General features: G+C 27.3%; 1 protein-coding gene across 1 annotated transcript; it reads right to left on the bottom strand.

Moving 5' to 3' along the window:
* Positions 1-15,191: 15,191 nt before the first annotated feature.
* On the bottom strand, positions 15,192-16,759 carry LOC130957874 (NAC domain-containing protein 104-like). The gene is made up of 3 exons (XM_057884713.1): positions 16,339-16,759; positions 15,609-15,871; positions 15,192-15,528 (listed from the first exon to the last, which is right to left on the bottom strand). The coding sequence occupies exons 1-3, from the start codon at positions 16,499-16,501 to the stop codon at positions 15,397-15,399; spliced, it is 558 nt and encodes a 185-aa protein (XP_057740696.1). The 5' UTR covers positions 16,502-16,759; the 3' UTR covers positions 15,192-15,396.
* Between the last annotated feature and the right edge of the window lie 3,577 nt (positions 16,760-20,336).

Genomic DNA, 20,336 nt, shown 5'->3' with positions numbered 1-20,336 from the left:
ATTGAAACTTCTCAATTTAAGGTTGATTTGATCTAATTTTATAAATTAATTATGTTAATAATTAATTAAGACTACTAGATATGTATTGTGATGTTATTTAACGTATTATATTAATAAATTCTAATACTATTAACAATAAAAATGATAAAAAAAATTAACATAACTAATTTAAAATTTTTAAAAAATAAATTTAATTAGAAAAATGTTCAGAAATTAATTTAAAAGATGAATAATTTTTTAAAAATTAATTTGATAATTTAGTCATATTAATACATGCAATGCCTTTTTTTCCTCCAAAAGAAATTGCCTACTCATCAGTTATCACATAGCATACAATCACTTGCTAGCAAGATCGTTGTATCCTAACATATAACAATCCCCCATGATACATAGATATAGAATATGATTAGAATTAATACCCAAATTTTAAAATCTTATAAATACGTATATATAATATAATATTATATAATATAATATAAAATATATTTTAGATAAATCATAATAATATTTTAATATTTTATTGATATTAAAATATAAATTAATTTTTTTAATTATTAATATTTTTTTAATTATATAAAATATTTAAAAGATTTTTTATTTTAATAAATAATAATATATATTATTTTTATATTTATTTTAAGAATATATATTAAGAATAAAGTTAGTCACGTTGACACGTGATGATATTTAAGTGTATCCAAACGTATTCGAAAAAGAATTTTTTTATTTTTTATTAAAATATGATTAAACGTAAATAATATATATATCAGACAAATTTTGATGAGTATCGTATCTAAAATGTGTCTAACACGCAAATATAATAACTCAGTAAAATGTATGTACTTCGTAGACAATTCTTAATCACTAATGTTAATCCAAATCCTAATCTAATCCTAACAACCACTAACTCATCATACTGTAATCTAGCTACCTTTATTTTATTTTATTTTTCCCATGATAGCTACATACATTCATCCTTTCCTTTATGTTCTTTTATCTCCATCTCAACTCATATATTATTATATATGAAATGTCAACCCAATAATATTAACCAATAAAATGTTATTAAAATATATTTATAGTAGTTGCAACATATACATGCATTCTTTTCAGTAGATGATGATTTGAATAAGTAATTGAATTATAATTTTGTGAGTTATGTATGTGGTCATTCCTTACATCACCCACTACAAATTAAAAACTCCCAACCACATTATTATTATTGTGCTTAAATCAAGACACACATTATTTGTCCTCAAAGCAAGTTTTCAATATGCAATAAATCTTGACAAGGCCAAAGACAAATAATTTGTTGATATTATGAACTTTTCACCTTTACAATATTTTAATCCATTTCTTTTTCTGATGTGGTCCTGAATTGGGTAGGTTAGTGTTCTCTACAACTTTCATGGCACAAAGCACAATGCAGCTTTTCTCTACTATATGTTGGGGGGTTGGGAAATTCATCGTCACTTAGGCCACAAGGTATATATATATATATATATATATATATATATATATATATATATATATATATATATATATATATATATATATATAGGGTCCATCTAGTGTACAGATGTGTTTTGGTACAGATTTACAAATTTTTGTTTTTATTTGGTTGTTTATTGATTTAAAAGTGTATCACTAAAAGTGTTGCTTAAAGAAAAAGTGTTATCCTTAATCGTTAACTTGGCTCTGATACCAATTTTAAAATGTAATTTCTTTTTCAAAATTTCTATTAACTCTTCATATTTTGTTTCGAATAAGTTTATAATTTGTATAGATTTGGTTGGTGGTACTTTATAATTTGCAATTTTATAATCAAAAGTATTGACCATTTTTACTATTACTAATTCTGATTTCTTTTTTATAGTTTTTTCAATCTTGTTTTAGTTTATAATATTCTTTTTTGCATGGATTATTGTATATAAAATCTTTTATCTGTTTGTCTTTTTCTTTAATATAATTTTTCAAATCCTCAAAAACTTCTTTTATTTCTACACTTTCTGTTGTTTCTAAATATCTTTTTAATTTTTCAACTTCATTCTCCATTTTTTCTTTCAACAGCTTTAATTCTTTTAAGTCATAATATGGTTTTACAGGCATTTATAAATTTTTTAAGTTTAGCTCCAACTTGTTTATATTTGTTCTTATTTCTATCCTTTTTATTATAAGGTCATTAATTTCGAACCGAAGGTTATTTAACTCCCTTTTATACTCCTTTATTTTACTTTTTAATTTTTTCGCCCTTTTTCTTTTTATTTTGTTTTCTGGTCTTTCAATCTTTGTATACTTCATTATTTATCTTAGAATTTCTGCAAATTCTATCATTGATTCATTACTATTTTCTAGAGATTCTATTAATTTTTCTAACTCTTCAACTTCTCCTTTCAATTTGTCATAGATTACTTTTAGAGCTTCAAATGCTCTTTAATTTATTTCAGAAAACTGTAAATAATTCAACCGATTTTCTCTTTCAAAGAGCTCTTGTTTCTTGTCTTGATAGGTTACATATATTTTTTCTTTATTTATTGTCATAATTTAGTGTTTAGGGTTTCATTTAATTTTTCGACCTTTTTTGTTAATTCTTTTATTTCAGAATTTTCTTCTTTAATCTTTAACTTAGATAAACTTAAAGGGCTATTAATTTTAGATTCTCTTATTTGAAAATTCGATGAAACTAATTTTCCTGATGGTTCTTTTAATAATAGAACTGAGTTTTCAATAGCTTTATATTTTGGTATTTCTGTTTTTACGATTTTCTGAAATAATTCATCAACATAAATTCTTTCTCTGTTTTTAAATATTATACTATGATGGCTATTTGTTAAAGCATAATTTATTGCATATGTAATTGAAAATGGTTCATCATCTTGTTCCATTAGATTCTTTCTGTGAAATTTATAAGCTAAGCTTATAGATCTTCCAAGATTTTCAGTTGATAAAGGTATAGCGTATCCAAGATGGGCATTGAATTTAACATTTACGTTTGCCAAGTTTCCATGAACAATTCCAATTATTTGATCTATTGGGTCATCAGTAATTCTTTTATCGCAGATTGCTAAGCTTATTGGTGAATTAATTCCTTTCATGTATGTAGATTTGATTAAGACTTGTATAGTACTAATATGGATCCATCCAATTTTAGATCTTTTTTGTTGATCTTTAATTTTCTCAATCTGTTTACTCAATTCTTCATCATTTATCAAAGCTATTTCAAGTTCTCCATTGGCGGATTTTATCTTTATAGGTGCTTCAAGTTGAATTTTTCCATAGTATATTATATTTTTTCTATTAAAAACTTCTTTTAAAAGATTTTGTTTATTAAAATTTTCATTTGATTTGAGATTTAATTCTGTTTTTAGAACAACCTGTTTTTCATTATCTAATAAGGCAGATAATCTATAATAATCATATTCTTCCGTTAATTCTAAACTTTCTAAATAATTCATAACTAAGAGATTAGGATAAAGGCGTACCTTTCTGGAGAAAAACTTCATTTATTTAGAATATTTTACATAAGATGTTTTTGTCTTCAGAGGGGAGATTGTAGATACTAACTCCAGAGGGGAGTTTAGAATTGGTTTTTCCTAAGAGAATTCTTCTTCAGATTATAGAATTGCCTTGGCAGCTTCCTCCTTGCTCTCCTAGCATATGAGTACTCTTAGCCTCCTGCTTTCTATTGTCTGATGCCTTCTACAATTGCCTAAACAATCTATTTATAATGGTTGGGTCTGATGGACAATTCTCATCCTTACCCTTCTTATGACGTCATTGCTTACGTCATTGTTTATTATCTTGCACCAGCTACATTGTTGGTGCTCTATGACCTAAGCGCTTACGTCATTATGCAATAATGTCGAGAGATGCTTCAGATGCGCTGTCCTCTTCTTTTATGTGGGTGGATGAGCTGTCTTCTTCTTTTATCATGTGGGTGGATCCCATTTTATTATTGCTTTCTTCAGATATTTCTGAGACACACAGCTGGCACTTGTGGTCTTCTCTGTTTTTTATCAAATAGCAGAGATTCCTTTTTATCCCTTCAGGGAGTTTTTCTAAGAGTCCGGATAGATTGTATAATGCAGATTCAAACTCTACCAAGAGTCCCATCTCTCTTTCTTCAATTTCATTTCTTTTACTGGACACAAGCAGAGTATTTCTGCTTTTATAATTGATTCTTGTGTGAGATTCCCTTGTTATCTTTTGAGTTCTTTCGAAAACCCTTGCTAGTGTGCTGGCTAGTCTTCCTTCATGACTGTAAATCGTTAAGTCTTGAATCTGATCAATTGGTTGAAAATTTCCTAGAAAGACGGACATGAATATTACTTGGTGTGCTGGAACCAAGCATTCTTCTTCTTCATTAAAAATAGGTTGACTGTTTGTAAATTTTAGGGATATATCCCTTGGATTTACATTGTCAATCATATTTTTAAATCTCTTTACTGCATCAACAAATCCTGCAGGAAACTCACTAATAATTTTTAGATCATTAAAAATTAAAATTGTATCAATTAATCCATACTGGAAAAACTGATAGGTGTCCGATGGGGAAGCATCTGGAAATATAACCAGCTTTGTTAGCTGTTCTTTGGCAATAGGATAATATCCCAAAATTGCCCTTTTTTCTTCAGTCCAATTTAGGACTATGTTAAGGGTTTCTCTGAGATTTGATCTACAGACCCTTTTCTTTTCCTTGATTTCAGCCCTTGTAGGAATGTTTCTTATTATCCCTGTTCTCTGGGTTTGAATTGGAGCTTTATCTGCTCTTTTTAGGGTTTGCTCTGGATGGAGAGCTTCATATTTCCTGAAGGATTCCTTTGCTTCTTCCAGTGTTAGAAATCCTCCTTTATGAATTATCCTTGATTGATGTGTGAATGGTGCTGCTTTTTCCCAGGCATCATATACTCCTTTCATGGGGCCATTATACATAATATTTTTTTATCTTGGGTGGATTTTTTAATGATTTCAGCAATTGTTTTATTTTCTGAAATTTTTTCTTCACCTGATTTGTCCATCATGCTTAGCTGGCTGAACTCTGATGGTTTTGCTTGTTGTGTTGATTTCATTGCTTCAATGGCTTTCTTGAGGGATTGGATCTGTGTCCTTATTTGCTGACAATGCTTGCATTTTTCGAGTTCTTGTTCATATTTTTGAATTTCTTGATCTAATGCGTTGTAGACGAACTCCATTCTCTCGTTAATGTATCTGCAATAACATTTTTGTCACCCTTAATATATTCAATTTTTATTGGATATTGTAACAAAAATAATTGCCATCTTACCAATCGTCCATGATTATAATCAACTTTTAAATTATATCGTATAAAACCTGTTAGGTAACTTGAATCTGTCCTTAATGTAAATTCTCTGGGTAGTAAATCAATTTTCCATTTCTTAAGAGATTTAATTGCTGCCAGAGTTTCCTTTTCATGAGTGGTATATCTCTGTTCTGTTGGAGTAAAAGTTCCTGAAAAGTAATTCCTTTGGGGGATATTTAGAATCTAGTGATTCTTTTTCTTGTTCCAAGCTTTTTATAGCTTTCTTAGCTTTTAGACATCCTGACCAGGTTATGTCTGAGGCATCTGTTTCTACTATTAAGTAGTCATTTTCTTCTGGAATATAAAGTTCTGGAAGTTTTTCACATAATTCTTTAATTCTTTGAATTTGCATACTATCTTTTTCATCCCATTTTCATTCTTTTTTAGTACTTATTTTTGGAAATAAGCTTTTAGTGTATTCTGTTATATTCTTTAAAAATCATTGATCAGAAATATAATTTATACACCCTAAAAATCTTTGTAATTTTTTTCTATCTTCTATTTTATTAGAAAATAAATTTACTTTTTCTAGAACATTTGGTTGAAGTTTTAGCTTTCCTTGAGTGGATAGAATTAATCCAAGAAACTCTATTTCTTGTTTTGCTATTCTTGCTTTCTTTTTGCTAAGAACTAATCCTTTTTCTTTACATCTTTCTAAAACTATTAATAATTTTTGAAGATGATCTTCTTTATCCTGTTTTGTAAAAATTAGTATATCATCAATGTACACTAAAACAAATTCATTTAATTCCTTTAGATTTTCTTCCATAAATCTTTGATAAATACCTGGGGCTTGTTTTAATCCGAATGGTAATACATTCCATTCATAGAGCAACACACTTGTTGATTCTTTTGTTGGGCAAGTAAAAGCAGTTAATTTCTTTGTTTCTTCGTCTAAACGAAGTTGCCAATATCCTGATTTTGCATCAAGAGATGAAAACCAAGTTGCTCCTTTGATTTTTTCTAAAATAAAATCTTTTCTTGGAAGTTTATGAGCATCACCAATAGTTGCTTCATTCATCTTCTTATAGTTAATAACCATTCTTCGTTTTCCCCTTTTAATTTCATTATTGTTTTCGACATAAAAGAATGGAGCCGCGTGAGGGCTTTTACTTAATCTTATGATTCCTTTTTCCAAAAGATCTCTACATTCTAATGAGAACTCTTCTCTATCTCTTGCGGAATAAGGAATTTTATTTGGAACATTTATCTCTTTTGTAGGGTCTTTTAATTTAATGCTTACTAATTCGTTATTTGTATTTTTAATATCCAAAGGATTTTCAGTACAAATTTCATCTAGAAGTTCTTCTATCTTTGTTTCAAGATTATTTTTTGGAATTTTTATCTGAAAGTATAAATTTAAATAACATGTCTCTAATATAGAAAATATTTTAAATTTTAGAATCTTATCTATAGTAGTGGTTGGTATTTTTATACGTTTCGATTTTTGATTTATTGAAGAATCGTGTGGAGCTTTTAAAACTATATATGTTAATTCTTGAATGAATGGATGATATAGCTTTAAAAAGTTATTTCCTATGATAAAATCCATTCCAGAATCTAACATATATATAGATGGAACAATGAACCTATAATTTTGAATAAAAATTTCAGCCATCTCTACTTTTTGGTCAATTTTATGTATTGATTTGTTAGATATTCTAACTCTTAATGGTTTCTTTAATTTTTTCCAATCAAGTTTTATATTTGAACTAGCAAAGCATTGTGTTGCTCCAGAATCTATGAAAGCATTTATAAACTTTTCTGTTATTTTTATAGTAATAAATGTGGCATTATTACTCAATCTCTGAGTTTGTTTCTGAGACATATTCAAAAATATAGTCTAAGTTATCATCAGATTCCTCTAATGGTTCCATGAAACAAGACTTAGCAATTTCTATTTGTTTAGTAAGATTCTTTTTATCCTTCTTTTTTGGACATTCATTTGCATAGTGTCCTTCTTCTTGGCAATACTAACACTTACAATTTTTTTTTTTATTTGGGCAATAGTTATTTTTTTGTCTTTTGTTTTTATTGTTATTTTCCTTCCTAAAATACCTCTTTTTTCTCCAGTTTGGATAGTATTTTCTTTTTTTAAATTGATATTTTCTTTTTCTTTGAAGGTTTTTATTAAGACCATATTTTTGAGGTATCTCTTCATTATCCTGACAGCAGATTCTAATTATATTTGCAAATCTTTTTTTAGTCGCTTCTTGCATACAATGTTCTTTTATTTCCTCTCTTATTGGAGAGGTTGCTCCACCAAAATTATTTTCAATTGTCCCTCTATTTATTTCTCTTATAAATCTTCCCATTATAAATTCATTAGCAGGATATGGAAGTTTTGTTATATACATACTAAGATAATGATTTTTATCTTCTTCTTTTAATTTGTAATAATGTATTCTATATTCGCATATATAAGATTCCACATTACATAGATCATATATCTGAATATTAGCTAAATAGTTTTTTGCTTCTTGATATTCTTTATTATAGACTTCTTGTCTATGATCTATAATATTTTTTCCAAAAAATTCTTTATATAGAATCATCATTATATATAATATTTTGTCATAAGCTGTTGTTTTTGTTGCTAAATCTTCTATTATTTGGTTTTCTATTGATGTCATATAATCTCTTATAGTTCCTTTAGTATGAAACCCTATGTAATTCCAAATATCCCTTCCAGACAAATCACTAAGCTTTGGATTAGTAAAAGCTTCTAATAAAAAGGAATTCAACCAATTTTTGAAAATTTCTTTTTCATCCTTTTTACAGTCTAAATCAAGCATTCTTTCTCCTTCCATTTCCTGGATTTTAAGAACGTATTTTGATGGTATTTTTGTATATTTTGAATCTTTATTTATAAACCATTTTTTAAAAGCATAATTATCAAAACCTGTTTCCCATTTAAATTGAGATTGATTATCTTTAGATGTTCCAGCTTCATTTTTTTACTTGTATTGGAATTGCTGGTTCTTCGTCACTTGAATAATTTAGGATGTGTTCTTCATTTTCTATATTTTCAGAATTTACTAATTCTTCTTCTATTTGAAATCCTTGTTCCATAATATTATTTTCTTGAGCCATTTTTAATTGTTTAAAGAGCATTGTAACTTCTTCTAATTTTTCCTCAATATTCATAATTTTAGTGGTGGTTTTACTTTTAAATCTGTTATGTTGATTATATTTTGAAATTTTTCTTCTTTAGGATTCTCTTTTTCCTTATTTCTTTGAAATTTTATGGATACTAATATTTCTTCAAGCATATCTACTATAGAATTTAATTGTGGGTTAAAAGTATGATAAAGATGTGGGGAATCATTTCCATGGTAACATTTCTTAGAAATTCCGTGTGAAAAATAAGTTTTTTTAGGTTTTTGAAGTCCTTCAATAAAACTTATAGTAAAATAAAGATTTTGAGAAAAATCATTTTGTATTGATTTTAAGAATTCGGTGTCATTACAGTTAACATTAGTTAAAATCATTAATTTTTGATCTATTAATTTTGATAACTTAATTATTTCTTCTCTTAAATCTTCTAATTTACTTTTTTCCATTAGGTGACGCTTTTGTAAAGAGTTACGGTTTAAAGTAAAAAGTGTGGCTTTAAAAAGTGTAATGTAAACAAATCTTTAAATCTGTATGACTTTTTGATCTGTATACTAAAATTCACCGTACATATATATATATATATTGGATTTGGATTCATCTCCGATATCAATAATAATAATAATTAGTATTTAAATTTACATTCAAAAAATTATATAATATTAATTTAATTAAATAATTATATAAAATCTTTTATATTATTATCAATGTATTAAAATTAAATTAATATTTTAAATTTATCCAAAAATCTATCGTTGACCAATAAATTACTACATACACAAATTAAAGCGAAAATCGAACTTGACACTTGCTTAAGTGACCAATATATAAATATTATCACTCGACCAACTTAATTTGATATTTTAAATATCATCCAATCGAATAATTATTTATTATATTTATATATAAATATCATCTAGGCTTATTATTTAAAAAAAATTATATATGGGAAATAATAATATAATTTAACTATTTTATATTTGATAGGCTTTTTCCTTTCCGTTTTGTGTGGGACTGTGGGGTTGACTTAGTTTGAACTTTTGTGTTGACTTTTGATGGTTGCATGGACGGATTAGTGTAATTAACTTCACTCAAAAGCAACATATGTATTGGCCTCAGAATCACTCTCATTACTAGTTGCACTTTTTTGGTTTGGCATGGCAATATATATTTAAAAACCAATCATCATATCTAAGCAAGCCAGCAAATTAAAGGGACAAGAGGGTTGGGATATATCAAATACCTACCTTCATCCATTTTCGTACATGAATTTTGTTACAAATTAAACAACCAAATTAAAAGCTTTATGAACAAGTTGAAAAAATAAAGTTTCAAAAATGAAAATAAAAATATGGCCCATTGGAAAAGGGCTATATTCATGAATACTTTGGCAGTGATTATAGATTCCAATTTGATTTGGCATTTTTAAAATGGTGAATTATACAATAAAGATGTAAGTTTATAGATTTTTTTTTTATGGAATGAAAGGGAGATTGAAAAAGATAGGACCCACACTTTGAATAATAATAAAATAATAAAAAATAACTATAAAAAAAAATTATTTTCTCTTTATATACCACTTCAATCTGTATAGTAGAATGTCCCTTTCAAAATTTGCAAGTTCAAACAAGGTCCAAGGGAACATATTATTTCTTTTTAAGAGAAGAAAAACTTTCATTCAAGAGAACAGCGGCAGCGACACATATAAATCGCAGAAAATACATAAGATCTAACATTAGAAAAAAAATGAATAAGTTCTATGTTAAATTATAATTTGAGAGAAGACACAAAAATTCAATTATAACGAATCTTATAAAACAGAAACAGAGATAGATTATAATTTTTATTATTTCTAAAATTACACAAAAAAATAAAGTTAATAGTCAAATTTGTTCTTGAAAGATTATCCATTTTTTAAATTAGTCCTCAAAAGATTTTGTTAGTCCTATTAGTCCTTAAAAGGATAAAACGTAAGTCACATTGGTCCTTCCGTTAGTTAAATGATGACAATATGATGACATAGTAGGTTAATGCCACATGTCATAATATGATTGGTTGACGTATCATCAGGTCAGTGGCATCTAGTATACTACGTGTCACTTGATGTGTAAAAAAATTATTTATAATCAAAATAGTCTCTAAAAATTTAGATGTAAGTCATTTTCATTTTTAAAATTTTAAAAATTAATCAAATTAGTCCTTATATAATTTTTTTTATTTTTTTCATAATATTACATTTGAAATATTTTTGATAGTACTAATTTTAATATTATTTTTTAGACCTTAATAAATAAATTTTTTTACATAAAATAATAAAAATAATTAAATTATTATAAAATTATTTTGTCATTTGTATTTTAAATTTATATTTTTAAATTATAATTTTTTCATAATGAATTTTTTTATTTAAACGAATTTATCAAATTATTGTTGATTATATATTTAAAAATTTAGTATTTTAAATCTTATTACATAATATAATATTTATTTTAAAATTTAAATCTTTTAAATTTTTGAAATTATAATTTTTATTATTATTTAATATATACGGTAGAACTCAATAATTGAAAAATCGATTTGTGGGATCACTTGTTGAATTTTAATATTTTTTTAAAATAACTACTATATTTATTTAGTAAAATATAAAAGATTAAAATATTTAAAATAACTACTATATTTATTTAGTAAAATTCAAAATATAGTTTCAATATTTTGGATTTCACTAAATAAATATAGTATTTATTTTAAAATATTATTAGTAGTTATTTCAAATATTTTAATCTTTTATATTTCACTAAATAAATACAATAGTTATTTTAAAGTATTAAAAAACTAGAGTTTTAATATTTTAAATTTTACTAAATAAATATCGTAATTATTTTAAATATTTTAATATTTTATATCTCATTAAATAAATATAGTAGTTATTTCAAAAAAATTATAAATTTAAAATATTAATTTTTTAAATATATAATCAACAATAATTTGATAAACTCATTTAAATAAAAAAATTTCACTATAAAAAATTACAATTTGAAAATATAAAATTTAAAATACAAATGACAAAATAACTTTACAATAATTTAATTATTTTTATAATTTTATGTAAATAAATTTTTATTTCTTGAGGTCTAAAAAATAATATTAAAATTAGTATTATAAAAAAATACTTCAAATTTAATATTATAAAAAAATAAAAAAATTTATATAAGGACTAATTTGATTAATTTTTAAAATTTTAGAGATGAAAATGACCTACATCTATATTTTCAATGACTATTTTAATTATAAATAACTTTTTTATACGTCAAGTGACAGTGGCATGCTAGGTGTCATTGACCTGACACGTCAACTAATCATCTTGTGACACGTGACATTAACCTACTACGTCATCATTCTACGTGGTGTTTAATGTGACACATTAATCGTCATCATCTAACTAACAGAAATACCAATTTAATTTATGTTTTATTTTTCAAAGACTAATATGACTAAAAAAAATTTTTAAAGACTAATTTAAAAAATAAATAATATTTTAGAGACAAATTTGACTATTAATATTCTTTCTTCTTTTTTGAATAGATCCGAAATATTTTTGAATCTGAAAATATTTCGAGACATATATATAATTGATTGATATGAGAGCCACAAAGTATAATAATTACGTGTTTGAGGAAATGGGTTTATTTTTTGTTGTTTGAAAACCACATGCACCTATAACACAATTCTGAAGTCTCAAGTCGCATGTGACATACATGCTCAGAAAAGAAGCAAGCACGAGTGAGATGATTATAGGAGCCTCATCAGTGCTTATTACTATCTGATTAAGCAATGAAATTGTTTATTATTTACCAGAAGCAATGGATATAGCAAGGGCAGCATGCCTACACATATAGGACAACAACCCTAGCTTATTATTAATTTTATTATTATTATTATTATTATTATTATGATGTTTTTCTTTTCGAAGAAAAATAAAACATTCTATGCACCACTTCATTAGGTCGTATTTTTTATCTTATTGTTAGAAATAAGAGAGTAAACTGAAAAAAGATTTGTCTATTATTAAGTGTATTCAAGTTATTTATTTAAGTTGTGTGGAATAATACAATATTAAAAGATATTTATAGCTAGGTACTAAAAGAATCGTAATAATAAAGATGTAATCTCCTATAATAAATATTCAGATATACTAAATAATAACAATTGATACTAATTAATGCTAATTATATTCTAACACTTATAAATCGAGTAATGGTTGTTTATAATAAATATTAATTCAAGTTCTCATAATTCTTTAACTTATTATTTATTTTATTGGTAAAAAGAAAATAATTGGTTTCCTAACTTAAAACGTTAATTCATTTTCGTTACTTTGTAAGTATATATAAATTTTTCCCTAAGGTTTTTTATTTGCGAATAATAAAAATTGAATTTTTAAATTTTTTAATCATAAAAGTACTTATTTTAAAAAATTAAACCAATAGCAGAATAAAGTATATACATGATTTTATAATTATACTAGCATGAATAAAACACTCCAATTAAATTTATGACCGTTTTAGCGGTTTAATTTCTCCTTACCTTCTTTTTATTATTAAGCTTGAAATAACGTTTATGCGCATACTGAATGAGTGAGTGCTTTAATAATTTTGATCTTGAAACAAAGTAGAAATTCGACAAAAACAAAGATTCCATCATTTCATTCTGTGTATCTAATATTAATATATTATAGTAGCATGAATAATGGTGTCAAATCACGTCAAATATAAAATAAATATATAGTTATTATTAATAAGCTTCAGCATTTCATTATAATTAAACGTCCGTTTGTATATATGTATTATTTGATACATTAGACGTGATGACAAGGATAATCATATCAAAACCCATTTCTTGGACTCTTGTAATAATCGAATATATATCCATTATTGTTCACGGATTTTACATCAGATATAGGTTATTTTATTATTATTTGTGATTAATTACTAAATTACAATGTCCCTTTTTATATATAATATGGCATATGACAGTGTTTTTTGACATTATATTTATATATAAATGCATTATGCATATGTGATATATAATATAGTGGTGGTGGTGGTGTTTGAGAGCATGCGAATGCTTGCATCACACATGACTTGATGCTTCCCTAAGCAGTCACCCATATATGATTATAAGTGAAAAAAGAAAATGTATGTGTTCCTTAACATTGTTATACAAGACAACTACTACTTACAACAGCTACCAAATAGCATCAAAAGCTATAAAACCATAATGGGATTATTACCCAACGCTCGGTTTGCAACCTTCCTCTTACACACTGCTCTTTGGGCTCCACACCTTCTTAGCTTCCTATATCATCCTCACTTAAATCTATCATAATTCTCTTAACAATCTCTGCACGTGGCATTTTCTATCTTTTATTTTTAATATTAGATTAATAATGATATTTTTTTAAATTGTAGATTACTGTAGTGTTATTTTCTAAAACATAAAACGATTTAATTTAGAAAGTAAAAATTGAATTATTCGAATTTTGTGTGTACCTCTCACAATTTTAATAAATAACTAAAATTATAATATTTAGATATATCACTCATCTCATTTCTATAAAAAAAAATTAGCCAACATCTTCCAACTTTCAACTCAAACAAAATCTTTATATATAAATGGAGTCGGAGTTCATTCTGATCATAGTAGTTATATAATTTTGACAATATTTAAAAAATATTACTAATTTTTTTAGAATAAAAGAGTTCAACACAATAAAGTGGAGCAATAAAATTTCAAACAGAATTACAAACATCAAAAAACAATGAAATAAATTTGAGAACAATCCTTAGTGTTATTTCCAGCATTGCTATCAATAACAACAAAAATTTAAGTTACACCATTTTCTATAACTGGTCAATGATCTGTAAAACACTGAAACACCTCTTTTATATTGAATTCCTTGTTATTAAAGATTCGCTCGTTCCTTTTTAACCACACATTCTAAATAACTGCTAAAAAATATATATGACCTACTTGTTACACTCTTCTTTTACTAAAACTAAAGTACATCTTTTACATTTGTACATTTGTTATTTTTTAATTTAAAAATATTTTTAAGTATTATATTATCCTACTAAAACCACCCACATAATTAACATTTAACACAGAGACCAATTCGGTTCCATTTTAAATGATCTCAAATTCAAATTTTGAAAACGTGGAAAAAAAGGTTCATATTACTATGTAATATAGTCTATATTATTAGAAAATATTAGAATACTAGAAGCTTAAATATTTATGATATAGTTAGTTGTTAGTAATTTAACATAATAATAATAGTTCGTAGATATCTCCATACATATTTTATATCTTGTATCATGTATACACCATTTCAAATACACAAACCTCTTCTCTAGTGTTCAAAATCTCTTTTACCTTTCTAACATATATATTAAGCAAACACACAAAATAAAATAAAAAATTGACCCTTCACTAAAGATTAAAGATTATATATGATATGATGGGTGAAAACTCAGATGCAGTCTATTTCAGGTAAAGTTGATATCTGAGAGCTGTTAAATAATTTAACTGATTTGACAAAATTTTTATCTAACGAATCTCAGATATCAACTTCACCCTAAAGTTGACTGCATGCACTGGAGTTTTCATTTTGGATTAATATTGAGTTGAGAGAATGGGAGGGCAATTATCCACGTGTGTTTATATTGGAGAAAAGAGCAGAGAAAAATTTGTGGTAAAATGATAAATGGAATCTTTGAAAGCATAACGTCATAGTACATATTGTTTGGTCATGAATTTCACATAGTGCCCCACTTCCACTTGTGTTAAAGGGCTGCTATAGAAATCTAAACCTACCTATACTTGCAACATCACACTGCTATATACTTAATAATTATATCCATTTTGGATTATACTAATTAATGCAGCTATCTAGCTTGATTAATTTAATTTGGTAAGCTTATTTCATCAAGATCATCGAGTGACAAGAAAACTTCATCCAAACAGGAGAGCTCCGTTCCATCATCATCATCTCCATTGCGTTCATAAACACGACATATCACCCATTTACTATAATCCTGAATAATAAAACAAACCAACACTTATCAATAATAAATTTTCAATAAGTTGATATATATAAATATTGTGCTTAGCTTACTGATTTTCTTTTGGAGGATCTGCTAGAGGAAGCAGAATAATCGGAAAGGCAATATTCTTGCATTATCCAATTTGTTTTGATAGCAGAAGGGGATTCACCAAGATGAAACGCAAAGTATTTCTTCATGCCAACTCTCTTGTTGCTTGAGCTTGTCATCACTGGTTCTTCCATTCCCGTTGCTTTCCAATATCCATTCTCAGTCACCCTACTCTGTATTCTCCTGCTGTAGTAGTACCATTGATTTCCCTCTGCCAACGCTCTACCTATAAATATATAAACATTCAGTTGTTGTATCTATAGGTTGCGTTTGTTTGCGAGAAAAGGACAAAACATTGATAACAGGATAGGATAAGACACTGATGGATAGAAACACAAAATTTTGTATTCTTATATTCTGCTTTGTGATAAATTAAAACAAATTATGAAAACCTAATTTATTTTCATTTTTTTTTTCATTCAAAAAATTTGAGATGAAAAATATAATAACAAAAAATATAATGATGAAAAAATTAACAAGAATAATGAAAAAAAAAAAAATAACTTATATCCCGTGTTAGTGTCTCTATGTCTTTCTTGTCAGAATAGACACAACATACACTAATTAAGTGTCTCTGGACATATTGTCTCTGTCCATGTCTCCTCTGTCAAATACAATTTTGTGTCTTTATAAACAAATGCAACCTATGTATGTGACTATATAGAATAGAGAGAATAGAGAGAATAAATATACCATCAAGTTCCCAAGGATCATAAGGATAGAGATCAAGATCAGGGATGACATCAGGGTGGCAAGGTAAGAGTGCTGCCTTTCTATGAAGAAAATGGACCACAAGCTCTTCATCTGTTGGATAAAATCGAAACCCCGGTGGAAGGTTCACATTGTTATCTCCCATTAAGAAGATAGGCAGAGAAAACAAGAGGAGGGAATGTGTCAATTTAGAGTAATGGTGAAGATGAGTGGTATTTATAGTACAAATAGAGAACCTAAGGTATTTATAATAAGGGTGTTGACGTGAAACCCAAGCTGGTGTTTATCATCAACCAAATATTTTCATTATAATTTATAAACAGAATACTTGGAAGGAGTGTGTGACACCAGATTGAAACAATTTCATTAGGAGTGAAAGCAGATCATATTATCTTGACAAGGATTTATGATCTAACAGGACTTGGTTAATACATTGGTGATGAATAAGGTGATTTTTATTGTGTATATGGATCATCATCACACTTCATGCTGATATCATCAAGCTGCTGTTTTCCACGTGTCATGAATTGGTATGGGTTTGGTCTCAGACCAATTGAGCTGGGGTGGCCCCCACCTAATTGGAGTGTATTTATATATGTATGTGCATTCATAATTATTAGCAATTATCAAATGTTTTTGAGATTTAAATATACAAAGATGAGAGCTTTTTGTTTTGCTCTATGGAGTAGCAAGCACAGTGGGAAGTGGGAACTGCACATAACATATCTCCCATCCCACACATGAAAACAAAGCAATCATCAATTATTTCTTTGGAAGAGGGAGTTTAACTGATTTCCTTGGCCCATTTGCTGGACCCCACATTATTTATTTATTTATATAATTAATCAATTATTAAATCTTGCAGGAGAAAGAAACAAGTACATTAAACATTTAACAATGAACTACTACTTTGCTTATAACTTTTCCAACCATTAATTTTGCATCTCTTCTTCTGATTTAGTAAGTCAGCACCGAGCAATAATATTTATTCCATTAAAGTAGACATCATTATTTTGTCTCTGATGACTAAGCCAAGGTTTTCTAACTCCAATTATCATCATGCTTCATAGTTAATTATTATGCTTATGCATGTAAGAGTGTTACTTAATTACTGTATGCAGTCTTCTAAGTAGGTCATTATCTATTTATCTTGTGCTTCATAAATTGCAAGACATGATGTTGGGGGCCATTGAAGGGTACCTAAGTACCTTTTTTTTTGTGGCATAATGACCTATTTGGATTATTACTGAAGTAGACATATGCTCTATAAGTTGGTACCAAAAGAGAGTGCAACCAAACTAAGAGCATCAACCACCAAGACAATGGCTTTCCAAATTCTAATTCTTTTACAATTTGTAGTTTCAACAATTCTGTTAATTTATTAGTACCATGTTAGATCTCCATATCCAAGGCTTGCCATTGATTTCAGACAGTGCTTGTACCAATTCTGGCTACAGTTTGTGACACCAACACAGTATATAAAAGTTTTATAAGAAAAAAAAAATGTGAGAGATCCAAATTTTGTTGGGAAGAACATGTTACACATCTTAGATGTATGTGGAAGTGGAGGATGTACTATTTCTGGGCTCAAGTGGACCAAGAATTCAGAAGCAGCCTTCCACTTAAAAGGCAAATTCCATCCATAACAAAGGCTCAGTGAGCAAAGTTCCTAAAATTTTGAGTCTATTTCCTCATCCACAAACCACAATGCCATGTGCCTTTGGTACTTACTCTAGCCATCTTATTGGGAGTCAGTGCTTCTTCCACAAAGAAATTGCTCATGCACATTCTTAATTGTTTCTAGAACTTTTCTTTATATGGGGACACAACAAAGAATAGTCCTCTGTTTCAGTATGTTGTACCATTTTATCTTTGGAAGAGATTTTTCAAATCAATGTAAATTATTCAGGACTAAATTACAATGAGATCTTTAGTAAGATTAGACTATATTACATATGACTTCTTTTTGAGTTGTTATGACTATAAGGATACCAATCATTGACATAACCTAAATTTCATAAGTAATTAATACATATTTTTACAAGTGAAAAAGTTTCATGTATAATCTTACCTAAGAATAGAAGAGATAAGTGTAATTGACCCATGGAAAAAGTTGTGGGGGCATTTTGTATTTTCTTTAAAGGAAATATCTAAAAATATTATTCTTAGAAGAATTTAACATATCTGCTGGATCTTACATGGTGGGGTTATCATGAGATAAAAGACTAAACAAGGAGGTGAGTGTAAAGTAGTATACACCATTCCAGCCTCATAGCTACCCTTTTCTTAAGAAAACTACAGATTGCAAGATAGACTCATAGAAATATCTAACATGATCCTCCTCAGTCATTAATTAGCCACATTTGATTCCTTATTCTCATATAATTACCCTTCCACTATAGTGGATATAATATAGATTTATGGATATAGATAGCTATACATAGATATATTGACATAAATAAAAAATGACATTTATCTACCACTGTTGGAGCACTCACAAGTTTACTCAGACTCATAATTTACATTTTGAGATATTTCAATATCACCACCATAACTTGAAGTGGTTAATGACATTAATAAAGATAACGCATACATCAGAATAATAACAAGTTCACTAATATATTTTCTTGTTTTCTTGTATCTGATACTGATATAGTATAATATATCCTCAGTTAGAATCAAAAGTGTGCTAAAAGAGCACTATAATGCTCCAAATGGAATGAGTAAGCTAGTTTTAGCTGACTATGAGGATGAATGTTATGATAATTGAGTGGTGGTGGGTCTGAGTTAGGCAAGTTTTACTCCCATACGTTTTTATCACTTCATCCTTTTCTTTTTGTTTTGTTCTTGGTCAACATCAAAGGGTAGGGTAGGAAAATTTAAATAGAATGAATTATATCCTACCAATGATTTACTGTAGCTAGAACCTACACCACAGATTAATTGGTAGTGATGTACTGAATCATCATTGGAAAAAGCACTAGTGTAGTGTTGCACTGATAAGCTTCTAATTGTTCCCTTATGAAAACAGCCATTTCAAGTGATGACATTGACTATTGACTAACATATGTTCTCAATGTGAAAGATTTATGAATTATTATAGTGTGTATGTTCATTTGCTTCTAGCTTAATGTGAAAGTCATGTACTTGCATGTTAGTTGTTATATACATAATTTATTTTCCTGTAGCTATGAATCAGACAGCAGCTTATGGATTTTCATGTTTTTTATTATGGCAATGATTTTAGGATTTGACTGAGAAAGAAGGAAGGAGAAAAGGGTAGAACAAGAATGTGAGAAAGAACTAAAAATCTATGATAATACTGATTAATTATAGTATAATGTGTTTGATGCTTTATAGTTACTAAAATCACCAAGACTAGACTAATGTATTTGTCAAAAAGGAAGCAGTTGTAGATTATATTGCTTCTAATAGTGCTATTAATAATATTTTATATGAAACTTGCTGATAACTATGCCAACTTGCCAAGTACCAAAAATCAGTAGGCTTCTGATGTTCTTGGGAAAATATTGGAATGTTCCTTTCAAAGATGCATGCTGATATGGGATAAGACCAATAATAGGAAATTAAAAGCCTGATATCCACAAATTATGAAGGTGGCATAGAAAGAAAAGAAATTAAAATGACATTAAAGGAAGCCATGCTTTTTTCCTTGTGGTCTTGTCCCATCTTGTGATGAATATCAACTGCTAATGACTGGTTCCAATAACTTCCAATTCCACTAGTTGGATAGATAACTCTCTACTGTATTGTGATTAACAAGTTTTATATCTGCCTAAAATTTTATTTGATTTTCTATAAAAGAATACAGAGATTATATAAATATTTGCTTTAATTTGTTAGCTTAGCCATGTGATCATGGGGCTACTTTGCAACTGCTGTGGCCTTTCGTTCCAATACTTGTCTACGTAAATGTTTTTGTATAATTGTAATTCTCCTTTTTGGGTCTGATACCAATA

This window comes from Arachis stenosperma, chromosome 10 (assembly GCF_014773155.1).
Source record: "Arachis stenosperma cultivar V10309 chromosome 10, arast.V10309.gnm1.PFL2, whole genome shotgun sequence".
Classification (NCBI taxonomy): Eukaryota; Viridiplantae; Streptophyta; class Magnoliopsida; order Fabales; family Fabaceae; genus Arachis; species Arachis stenosperma.
Note: the sequence above shows the minus strand (reverse complement) of the source record. Positions and strands in the feature narration are given on the sequence as shown.

Excerpts from the sequence above, each read along its gene's own strand:
- LOC130957874 (XM_057884713.1), bottom strand. The coding sequence starts at position 16,501 with ATGGGAGATAACAATGTGAACCTTCCACCGGGGTTTCGATTTTATCCA. Across the intron at positions 15,872-16,338 it reads TGATCCTTGGGAACTTGATG|GTAGAGCGTTGGCAGAGGGA; the intron begins GTATATTTATTC and ends ATATATTTATAG. Across the intron at positions 15,529-15,608 it reads GATCCTCCAAAAGAAAATCA|GATTATAGTAAATGGGTGAT; the intron begins GTAAGCTAAGCA and ends TTTATTATTCAG.